We start from the raw sequence: 11,817 nt of genomic DNA, 5'->3' as shown, positions 1-11,817 counted from the left end.
AAAATCCAAATCTGAGGGTCTTTGGGCAAGGCTATAGGGGATAAAGCTCTCTAATAGATATCCTGGTCAGGATTCTTTTGCTCATGTATATTTAGTGCCTTTCTTATCCTGTGGTTCTCATTATGCCAAACAAGGAATGTCAGTGATACTGAGGTGTTCCTGGGTAATGCAATTGAGCAGTTCAGTATGAGTACACAAAATGGTCTGTCATTTCTAACCTTCAATACTTCCATGCTCATTGGCCAATATCCTGTACTCGACTGACCGTAAACCTTAATTTATCCAAAACAATATAACCTTCAGTACTACACAACAGATCCTTGATTAGAAGCATTTAATATGACTTTTTTTGTTGCAGTTGTATTGTACTTGAAGGACTTCTTATGACTACAACTGTAATAGCGATAGTGTTAATAAGATCTGGATTAGCATAAACCTTGTTTGCGTAACTAACAACCTTATCAGAGATCCCAATGTAGAACAAAATAACATTTTTGATATCCCAAGATTTTTACAACATTCAGTCTCTGAATGATAAGTTGGCGAGTCATAGAGTTATACTGCTCGGAAACAGATCTTTTGGTCCAACTTATTTTGCAGATTTATTTTAAAAACAGCTCAGCAAACATTTTGTTTTTTAAAGCATTAGTTAGTAAACTATATTTTCCAAATTTCATTATTGTTTGCCATGTAATTTTAATGCAAAAGATTCATGGCACTGAATCACTGGTTTTTAAAGCTGGTTTCTGTGAAAAATATATTAGGTCATTTATGGTTCATTTTCGCTGACTCTCCATCTACTGCAGAGTCCTAAGAAGAAAGTCTGGATGACCTGTCTGTTCCAGGTGGGGAGGCCACTTGTAATATGTAATTTAAAATCTGTGATGTCCATAATAGGATGCAACTCAATTTTGATGTACAAATGGGCAATCTATGTGCTGAATTTGCTCCACCCACTTATAGCTATTTATACTGACTGGTTTAAAAGAAAAGCCAAGATGTTACTTTCACTTTGTGAAGAGGGGCTTGGGTGTGCGCTATTCTGGAGGATTCCTACAGTTTCTGGCTCTAAGAGAATATTCTGCTCCATACCTGGTTTGTGCATTGCCTCAGTTGAGTCACAAGCACCTCCCCTCTCACACCTCCAACCGTCAAACCACACTCAAACTGTTATCTGGTTCTGTGTGGGAGGTGCATGTTCATACCAGCTTTAAAACGCTCTCTGTCTCTCTCTCTGTCTCTCTCTCTGTCTCTCTCTCTGTCTCTCTCTCTGTCTCTCTCTCTCTGTCTGTCTCTCTGTCTGTCTCTCTCTCTGTCTCCCCACAGATACCGCCAGACCTGCTGAGGTTCTTCAACATTTTCGGCTTTTAGTTTAGTGAATAATTCAAACCTTGGACAATTCAGAGGCTACTACAATGTCACCTTCAAACAGCAGGAGAGATGCTTATAAACATTGTGAACTGATCATGTTGTCTATAAACTATTTTTCACAGAAATGAACTGCACTGTTTCACCTATCATACTCATCTGGACTGTGTGTGGAATATACTAAGAAGAATTATCTATCAGACATCCTGTACCATAAGAACAAAAAAAAATGTTTGCTGTGTTTGTAATATGTTTGATATGAATCATATAAACATGAAGAAACTGAAGAATCTTTACAGCAGTCAGAAGAGGAGTCAGGATCAGTCAACCTGACTCAGGCTTATAATCAACATTCCCTCTAAGCTGTATGGCTGCCCCCACACACAGCTGTTCCAAGGCTCCTTGCATGGCCATTGGCATAGGCACACCACTCGTGACATTGATTTCTGGTTCCAAAAATCACTGCCATAACGGGCATTAGAGGCTCACATAGACAGAAAGAAAATCTGAGGACATGCCAGCTGCCATTAAAATTGGACGGACCAGTCACTGTTTGATATTGTAAGTGTTCTAGATTTAATTTTGAATTCAATTAGCATGGTTTACTGTGAAAATTCACCACTGACTTCTAACAGCAGCCTTGAATGATTTTTTTTGAGGAATAAAGAACATGACAGCTCGGAATTTAAGTTCTATTCTTTTGTTCCTTTGTTTTAAATATGTGTCGGATTAAATATTTGAGTTGATAAAATTAGACGAATGTGGAGAGTGTTTCTAAAATGAGAGAATGTGCATTGGATAAAGATTTTTGTGGATGAGCATGTTTTAAATTTTCCCTGAAATTTTTTTTTTATAGCACTTTGAGGTTGAAAGTAAATTTTACATTGGGAGTTCTGATTTATCTCGAAAGGGATCAGTGATTGAAATCATAAACGTGAGTTGGAAGTTCTGATCAAAGTTGTAATTATAATGGAATTTTGTTTAGTTGAATAAGTGGTAATTTTATTCCTGATATAAATTCACACATGAGAAAGAAGTTGGAGCTGGAGAAAGCACTCTATTTTAAGTTCAACCTGTGGGAAAACAACAGATAATTTAACAAAAGGCATTTAAAGGTTGAAACAGAACACTAAGGGCGATGTATTTTGGGATTGGGAGAGACTGGGAAATAATTTGGGTTATGGGGACTAATGGTTAGTAAAATTGCATTGGGCCAAGTGGTGGAAGGAGGAGCAAGATGCTTGTGTGGTGCAGGAGGGTCCAGGTAACTCTCAAAGGTGAGGGGAATGACAATTTTCAATGAAAATGGCACGACTCTGGATCTGGAATGGACTGGACCTGGAGTTTAGACTCTTGCATGGTCCCAGATCCTCCAAACACCATAAATGTAACCGACTTTGGGAATAACTGGGCTCAAGTTATGACCCAGTATCCCAATGCATCATAACAATTCAAAGGGATTGATTATCAAACAAAAATAGTACTGGAATCTCACTATTGTTACTATGATGAGTTTCCAGTGAGAGGGGAAATTCATAATTCAATGTCTGTCCAAGTGTTATTGCCATATCATCTCCAGCAACAGGAGAGATGCTTAGGACCATTGTGAATTCATCGTGTTGCCTGGACTGGTTTTGTTTCATGAAAAACGTTTGCATTGTTTCACTGATTATTTTCATCTGGACTGTGCATGGAATACATGAAGGAGGATGAGTTATCAGACATCCTGAACTGTATGAACCAGAGGAAAGTTATGAGCATTTGTGATATATTTGATATGAATCATTGTAAAAAGGGATGAAATTGAAGAACTTTAGTTCAGATAGGATGGAGGATCAGGAATGGTCAGCCTGACTCAGGCTTACAATCAACACTGGGTGGCCTAACTATGTTCTGCATTGTGGTGATCTTAGTCTGTTTGGGAGGAGGCACGTGGGGGTAGCAGGATAGTTACAGTCTGCAGTCAGGAATGAGAGTCAGAACAGTCAGCTTGGCTTGTGGGCCTAGTCCTCAAGGAGAAAGTGAGGTCTGCAGATGCTGGAGATCAGAGCTGAAAATGTATTGCTGGAAAAACGCAGCAGGTCAGGCGGCATCCAGGGAGTAGGAGAATCGACGTTTCGGGCATAAGCCCTTCTTCAGGAATGATTCCTGAAGAAGGGCTTATGCCCGAAACGTCGATTCTCCTATTCCCTGGATGCTGCCTGACCTGCTGCGTTTTTCCAGCAACACATTCTCAGGCCTAGTCCTCAGTGGAAGAATCAGCTGTTTGCAGATATGAGAAAAGAGTCTAAAAGTAATATTACTGAACAGTCTGAGTTGAATGGATGTTGTGCAGCTACTGATAGGGACTGTGTTCCAATTCCAGTAATTTTGAAAAACATTAATTTCTGAATGAGTACAGGGAAAGAAAGGAGGGAGAGGGATCTGATTTGTGAATAAAGTTGAAGAATTTTCAGTACTATTCTACTAATCTCCAGTTTTTAGTTAATAGTACAAGAGTAAAATTAAAATGAGTTAAAGGAGTTGAACGTACAGTAAGTAAATATAAAAGTGTAAGTTCAGATATGGTAGGACAGTCGAGTGCAATGCTCATCCTGTGGCATGCGAGAATTCATGGACAATTCTCAAGATCTAGAAAAGTCAATGTGCAGGAAGTGTTACCAGCTATATAAGTTTAACCTCCAGTTTCAGAGCTTGAGCAGCAGCTAGAATACTGAGAAGATAGCACATTCAGAGGGATGACTATACTGTACATTGGGGCAAGCAGGCAAATAGGAATGGATAATTGCCAGGCAATCCAAAAGAAGCAGGCAGATAGCGTAGGAATCCCCAGAGTTCCACTCACCAACTGGTTTTACAATATGAATATCAGTGAGGGAGATGGATTCCTCCATGAGTATCACAGTTGGCCCAGCTGTACAGGAAGGGAGAAAGAAGGCTAGAAAGACAGAAGTGAAAGGGGATTATTCAGCAATCAAGTCAATGTGATTCCAGAATAGTTTATTCCCTCCCTTGTGCTAGGGTCAAGGATTGCGCAGGATGTTCTTAAGGGAGTGGAGGCCAAATACACAGTGGACACAGCTAGCAGTGGGGATTATGATTCCTGCATTGAGAATTAAGACAGTTGGTAGAAAATTAGCAAGCCGGACCTCTTAAATAATAATCTCTGAATTACTCACATGTAAGTCAGTACAGAAATAGGAAGATAAGACAAATGAATGCATAGCTGTAAAGATGTTGCCGGGAGGAGGGCTTTGGATTCTTGAGACACTGGGACTGACTCTGGAGGAGGTGGCTCCTGTACAAGCTGGGTAGTTTGCATCTGAACAGAGCTGGGACTAAGTTTTTTGTAAGCCATTTTGCTAATGCTAATAGGGTTTAAATAATGTGATTAGGGGTGTGGGAACCAGTATAAAATATTAGAAAGTAATTCTAGAGTACACAGAATGTTAGGAGAAGCAGACAGCTATAAAATAGAGAACAATAAGTTAATAGGTGGAGTTTGAGTAAGAGAGGTAATTAAGTCTAAATCAGGGCTATACTGCATGTATGTAAATGCGCAGAAAAGCTAGTAAGATTGGGGAGTTACAGATTGCCTTGTGATTTAGATTTAGATTCCCTACGGTGTGGAAACAGATCCTTTAGCCCAACAAGTCCACACTGACCCTCCGAAGAGTAACCCACCCAGACCCATTTCCCTCTGACTAATGCACCTAACACTATGGGCAATTTAGCACGGCCAATTCACCTGACCTTCACATCTTTGGACTGTGGGAGGAAACCGGAGCACCCAGAGGAAACCCACACAGACACAGGGAGGATGTGTAAACTCCACACAGACAGTCGTGCGAGGCTGGAATCGAACCTGGGACCCTGGTGCTGTGAGGCAGCAGTGCTAACCACCGTGCCACCTGATTGAGATGTTGTGGCAATTCCAGAGATCTGGTTTAAGGATCTGTGTGTTAAATAGTCCTGGTTAGATGCTATTCAGAAAAGGTAGAAGACGATAAAAGGAATTGGGGCTTGGGGGTAGTTTGATTAAGGAGAACATTGCAGTATGGGAGAAAGGGTATTTTTCAGGGGGTCCAACAACTGAATCAATTTGGCTAAAGCTAAGGAATAAGAGGGTGCAATTACATTGCTTTGTGTACTATATAAATCACCATCTTGAACGAAGGATATAGAGGAAAAAACTTGCAAGAAATTAGAGGTATAAACATCATGGGGTAGTTTAATGTGGGAATTTAATTGCCTATATATGAACTGGGACAGCGGGCATTGTACCATAAGGTTTAGAAATATAGTAGATAATTACTAGGCAATCCTGAATAAGGATAACCAACTGGTAGGAAAAAGACTTCACTGAGGTGAGAACAGAGCTGGGCCAGATAGATTGGAAGCAAAGGTTGCAGGAAAAAAATAGCTAAAAGTTAAGTTACATTCAAAGAGGAGAAAGTGAGGACTGCAGATGCTGGAGATCAGAGCTGAAAATGTGTTGCTGGAAAAGCGCAACAGGTCAGGCAGCATCCAAGGAACAGGAGAATTGACATTTCGGGCATGAGCCCTTCTTCAGGAATCCTAAAGAAGGGCTCATGCCCGAAACATCGATTCTCAACACATTTTCAGCTTGCATTCAAAGAGGACATGATTTAGCAACTGTCACGGTATATTCCCTTAAAAGGAAAAGATTGGACATACAAATCCAGAACTCACTGAATGATAAAGGAAATCAAAATTAAGTTAAAGAAAATGTGTGCTTAAGACAGGTGTCAGATTGTAGATGGAGATGAGAACCAAGAGGTAAAAAGAAGGCTCAGAAGGGAGGTGAAAAAGCAAATAAGAGAATCAAAGAGAGGCTATGAAAAGAGATGGTAGCTAGCATAAAAGAAAATCACAAAACCTTCTATAAGCGTGCAATAGCAAAAAGGTGATAAAAGGAGGAGTAGGGAAAATTAGGTTCCAAAAAGGGGATTCACACTTTGGGCAAAGATGCATGACTCAGATGTAAAAAGTGAATACTTTGCATCCAACTTTAACTGTGAGGCAGATGCTATCCAATCCATGGTGATAGAGGAGGAAACTCAATTACTAGAAGGCTTTAGAATTGATAAAGAGGAGCTATTGGATAAACTGCCAGTATTTAAAATTAACAAGGCATTGAGGCCAGATGAATGTATCCAAGAAAATTGAAGAAATAAAAGTGGAACTGGCAGAGGCACTGACAAGAACCTTTAAATGCTCCCTGCTCCCTGGATTCAGGGGTGGTGCCAGAGGACTACAGGATTGAAAGCATTACACTCTTGTTCAAAAAAAAAGTTGAAAGGATCAGGCTACCAATTACAGACCAGTTACTTTAACGTTAGCATTGTGGAAAGTTCACGAAACAAGCACATGGGTACATGTGGATTGTGAAGGTATGGCAGGGGTGAGGATGGGAACAGAAACTGCTTACACAACCAGTCAGTACCCTTTTCTCATCCAGTATAAACTGTTGTTTCCTTTGAGTCTTAGCTTCTTGTAATTCTCTCATGTCCATCTTTCTCTTTTCAGCAATACTTAAAATGCTTCAATTTCCCTTATTCTCTGTGCTATTATAAGGTTAGAATTTCTAATGGAATTTGCTCAGAAATTTATTTTAATGGTTACTTTCCAATATTGTACTAGTTATTAAGTAAAACTAGTTAGATACTGCTTAGATACCAAGTTCCCCTTGCTTTGCTAACATTTCTTCAAATGTTATGTCGAGATAATACCCATGAACAACTTATTATAAAAAGATACTTTTTAGTAAGTTGTAAGGAAGCATTTGTTCCTTAAAACGTTAATGCAGTATTTACATTACTGTATTCTGTATAGATTGTAGCTTGCATATTAACAGTTTATTAACTGGACTGGGGAAAAAGAATATGTCCTGAAAATATTGAGATTATATATATGTGCGATGCACCCATCTTATCTTTAAAGCTTTTTGAAAATACTTTTCAGTGATCTTTCTGCTTTTCAGCTATCAATTTTGGGAAAACCTCATGATGTTGCATTAGATGGAGCATCTTGGACCAAATGAAATAGAAAATATTAATCAAAATAAAATAAATGCTTGCAAATACTCACGATAGAAACAAAACCAATACGTGCTGGAGAAACTCAGCAGGTCTGGCAGCATCTGTGGGAAGAAAGCAGAGTTAATGTTTTAAGTCAGGTGACTATTCATCAGAACACAGGCTGCCAGATCTGCTGAGTTTCTCCAGCAATTTCTGGTTTGTATAAAATATAAATCATGTGAAAACAATGAGAAAGAATCTGTATCACAGAGAATTCTATTCACTGTTGTGAAACAGCTCGGAGTTCTCCGATTACTGACCATAAACTAAACAATAGTTTATCCTTATTTACCCAATCAAAACAACTCATGACTTTAAATGTATCTATTGACTTTCCCTTTAACATTCTCTCTCAAGGAAAACAAACCCAGCTTTGTTAGTTTACAAGTTCATGAGTTGACATTAATGCAAATCAAATTTCACTTGACATGTGTCTTAACGATTTCTCGACTCTTGTGTTCTCTACTGGTCATCCATTGTCATGCTCGCCCTTTAATATGTTGCAAAGTTTTACATCAGCTGAAATTTTATAGTCAAAAACTGTGATGCTGGAAAAGCACAGCAGGTCAGGCAACAGCAAGTGCGTTGACCTTTCAGGGAACTTTATAGCCCAGGTCATTTATGCACAACATAAACAGCAGTTCCAAGACTGACCCTGGAGAATGTAGTGTGATGTTTTCCAGTCAGAAAAGAATGTCTATTCTCATTATTTTACTAGTGAAACAAAGCTTTTCACTGTACTTAGGTACACGTGACAATAAATCAAATCAAATCTTATGCCTCAGTCAATTGTGCACCCACTGATGCAAGTTCTTTTGGTTTTTGAATGCATCTTTCATGGGACACTTTTTCAAATGTCCTTTGAAAACCAAAGGTCTTTTGAACTGCTTATTTCTCAAGCTAACTGCCATCATTCCTCAGCTTTGCAACTACTACAGCAAAAAGTTAATGACCGATAAGATAACCAAAGTAAAACTGGATACTGGCCATCTGAAACAAAAACAGAAATTGCATGAGAAACTCAGCAGGTTTTGCTGCATCTGTGGGAAGAAAGCAGAGTTAACGTTTCAGCTCCAGTGACTCTCCATCAGCGGTCAGAGTGACTTGCCCAATGGTTATCAAGGATAGTCATATTTTACTCACTTTCAGTACTGGTATCCACTGTGGTTAGCACTGCTGCCTCACAGCGCCAGAGACCCGGGTTCAATTCCCAGGTCACAGACTGACTGTGTGGAGTTTGCACGTTCTCCCAGTGTCTGCGTGGGTTTCCTCCGGGTTTCCTCCCACAGACCAAAAATGTGCAGATCAGGTGAATTGGCCATGCTAAATTGCCCGTAGTGTTAGGTAAGGGGTAAATGTATGGGTGGGTTACGCTTCGGCGGGTCGGTGTGGACTTGTTGGGCCGAAGGGCTTGTTTCCACACTGTAATGTAATGTAATCTAATAAGGAGCATTGTAACATAAACGCGAAGGTAAACATATCAATGTATTTAAGGTTTTCCCGAAAGTACCTTCTCTTTGTATTAGTTGCAGATTCCAATGTAGGGTATATCAGTAAAACTGCCCGCAACTCGATTTCAAAAGGTGGTTCATCTCCACCTTCTCGGGGGCAATTAGGAATGGGGATTAAAAAACTGAATTTGTCAGGTACTCTCAAAGACTTTTTTTAAAATTTATAAAAATGGCCTCGACAACTCATTATTAGGGAGAGCTTGGAGCGTAAGTATCAAAATGATCAGTAAGATTGCAGTGGTCAGAGAAACCTCACGGTTACTGGAAACAAGTCATCCTCCGGAGTTCGGAGATAATCTCATTACCGAAAGACTCCGCTTACCACCGGTCTCCGGCTGTTTGCTCGATTCTCTCCCCCCCAATCCCGTTCCCTTTGTGTCCCTGCCCCTGACTGGGTGAAGCAGGGGCAGTCCCTTCCCTGGAAATCCAGCCCTTTCCTTGCGATCCGCCCGCCTCAGCCTGAGCTGCACCGAGCCGCCGTGGACTGGAGGCTTTCGACGGGAGACAATGAGCGCGGCGCCCGGCAACGAGAGCTCTCGGTCGGCCGCCCTAGCACCGAGCGGAGCCGAGGGAAACCTCCGGGCGAGAGACAGCGATTCTCTGTTCATCAGGAACAGCTCCTTCAGGAGGAACTCCCAGACATCGACGGCGAGTCTGAGCCGGGAGATCGGCGCCGCTTCCAACATCAAAGCCCCTCGTCCGGCGTTCATCATCACTTCAGGAGAATTTCTGCAGCACAGCTCAGACTGTACCAGCAGCCCTGGGCCACACTCCACCACCAGGACCCTCTTCTACAAAGGCCTCTGCCTCCTCCTGCTGCTGTGCCAAGGGGGGCTCTTGGATTTCTACCTGATCATTTTCACCGACCTGTACTGGTGCTCCTGGATAGCCACCGACCTGGTGGTGATGGTGGGCTGGCTCATCTTCTTCATCAAGCACTCCAGGCGGAGAGGAGACGCCGCCAAAGCGGCCCCAGACAGCGGCCAGTTCGCCTTCTCCTACCTGGCCTGGCTCATCTATGTCATCGCCTGCACGCCCAAAATCGTGCTGATCCTGGAGACCTCCATCCTCGACTTGATTGAGTTGAAGGTTCCTCTGGGTACCACCGGCTTTAAGATGGTGGTCCTGTCGTCCGTGCCCTTGCTGTACACCCTCATCAACTCGGTGACTGAGGAGCTGAGCTGCCACAGCAGCCACCGAGCGCAGCATTATTACAGCCGGACGTGCCTGGATCTCCTGGACAGCTTCACTCTCATGGAGCTGGTGCTGGCCGGCCATATCCCCAGTGTTTACCTCAAGTACACGGTCACCGCCGTCTACTTCGTCGCGTTTTTCATCCCGGTTCTCTGGCTCTACGAACTCAACTCGTTGCAGCTGCACTACAAGTGTGTGGTTTTTCGCTTCCTGTCCAGTTCCGCGGTCAATGCCCCTCTCTTGGTGGTCAGGTGCTTTCTGGTCTTTATTTATGACCAGCAGGTCTCGGTGTTCCTTTTGAAGAATGTCTTTTGGTTGTGTTGTGATTGTGCCGAGGTGCTGGAGAGATGTTGCAGCGTGAGACGTGTCCGTAAGTACTCGAGCCCTCCTGTGCAGTTTACACATTGCATTTCGGAGAATGAGATGTGTGCACATGGCTACGTGAACACCTTGGCAGTGACAGCTCAGTCCTAGCAGCAGTTGCAGCTGACCTTTCAATCCAATTTGTAGGGATTTATTGTGACATTTTATTCTTTGTGAACTCTTTTGTACCGGTACTTGAGGATGCTTTTTAAGTGTTTGTGTATCAATTCGTATTGGTGCTAGTATGCGATTTCTGCACAACGACTTGGGTATGAGAAAGCTATTTTTCTGGACCAGCTGTGCATTATTAGAGTGGTGCTGGAAAAGCACAGCAGGTCTGTGCTTCATCAGGAATCACCCCTGATTCCTGATGCAAGGCTCCTGCCCGAAACATTGATTTTCCTGCTCCTCGGATGCTGCCTGACCTGCTGTGTTTTTCCAGCACCATTCTAATCTTGACTCTAATCTGCAGTTCTCACTTTCGCCCAGCTGTGCATTATATTAAGCTGAGCCATTCCCTTTATTTACGCTTGCAGTTGATTGGTTTTGTGAATTGCCTGCCTCAGTTATTCACGTTCAAGGCTGGAGTACACAGTTTATGTCAAGTGGACATAACCGTAGTAGTAAATGTGGGAGGTAGTTTCCCTGCCAGGCTTTAGTTTTAACCACTGGGACTCCGTCGTGAATTAATCGCGATATTCGAAGGAATCTTAATGTTTAATTTCGTGTACGTTTAATTTTGAGGTCCAGAAGTACTTCGATTCGATCACATTCCCGGGTGGTCTGAACTCACTTAGACATTGTAAATGCAATTGTCAACATAATATAGTTTTAAAAGAAAGTAGGTCTCTACAACAAACCAGGAATTCCAGGGAATATAAAAAGTAAGTTCCATATAAGAAATCTGACTTCAGTGGTTTACCAATTTATTAAACCAACACAAATCAAAACTACTAATATCAAGCTTAAGCACAAATCATTTGCACTGATGAGACACGGAGAATGGAGAGTACAGAATAGAGTTAACTCCGAGGGTTAAGTGAACGCATTTGAGAATATTTATACCAATGTCAATACATAGGTCTGTCATGCAATGGTGAGAAGAAATGCGAGCAAGTATACCGTCAACTACTTGGTTATAAACCTAGTTACAAAATATGCAAATATGTTTGCAACAGGGTCAAATGTAGAATATTTACCTAGAAAAAGTTTTATTTTAAGAAAAACTTACCAAAATGGAATTATTTCACCTTCACACTATTTCATGAGATCAAGACACA

The 11,817-nt window shown here is 41.6% G+C and overlaps 1 protein-coding gene and 1 long non-coding RNA gene across 2 annotated transcripts in view; both read left to right on the top strand.

Moving 5' to 3' along the window:
* The first annotated feature begins 1,315 nt into the window (after window positions 1-1,315).
* LOC122559595 overlaps window positions 1,316-11,817 on the top strand; it is a 49,315-nt gene continuing 38,813 nt past the window's right edge. The window contains exon 1 of the long non-coding RNA XR_006314477.1: window positions 1,316-1,929. This is a non-coding gene — a long non-coding RNA (uncharacterized LOC122559595). The remainder of the gene's footprint in view (window positions 1,930-11,817) is intronic.
* Window positions 8,864-10,919, top strand: tmem121b (transmembrane protein 121B). Its single transcript, XM_043709349.1, has one exon. The coding sequence runs from the start codon at window positions 9,488-9,490 to the stop codon at window positions 10,646-10,648; it is 1,161 nt and encodes a 386-aa protein (XP_043565284.1). The 5' UTR covers window positions 8,864-9,487; the 3' UTR covers window positions 10,649-10,919.

Source organism: Chiloscyllium plagiosum, chromosome 19, assembly GCF_004010195.1.
Source record: "Chiloscyllium plagiosum isolate BGI_BamShark_2017 chromosome 19, ASM401019v2, whole genome shotgun sequence".
Taxonomy (NCBI): domain Eukaryota; kingdom Metazoa; phylum Chordata; class Chondrichthyes; order Orectolobiformes; family Hemiscylliidae; genus Chiloscyllium; species Chiloscyllium plagiosum.
This window is presented reverse-complemented; position numbering and strand designations above follow the sequence as displayed.

Excerpts from the sequence above, each read along its gene's own strand:
- tmem121b (XM_043709349.1), top strand. The coding sequence starts at position 9,488 with ATGAGCGCGGCGCCCGGCAACGAGAGCTCTCGGTCGGCCGCCCTAGCA.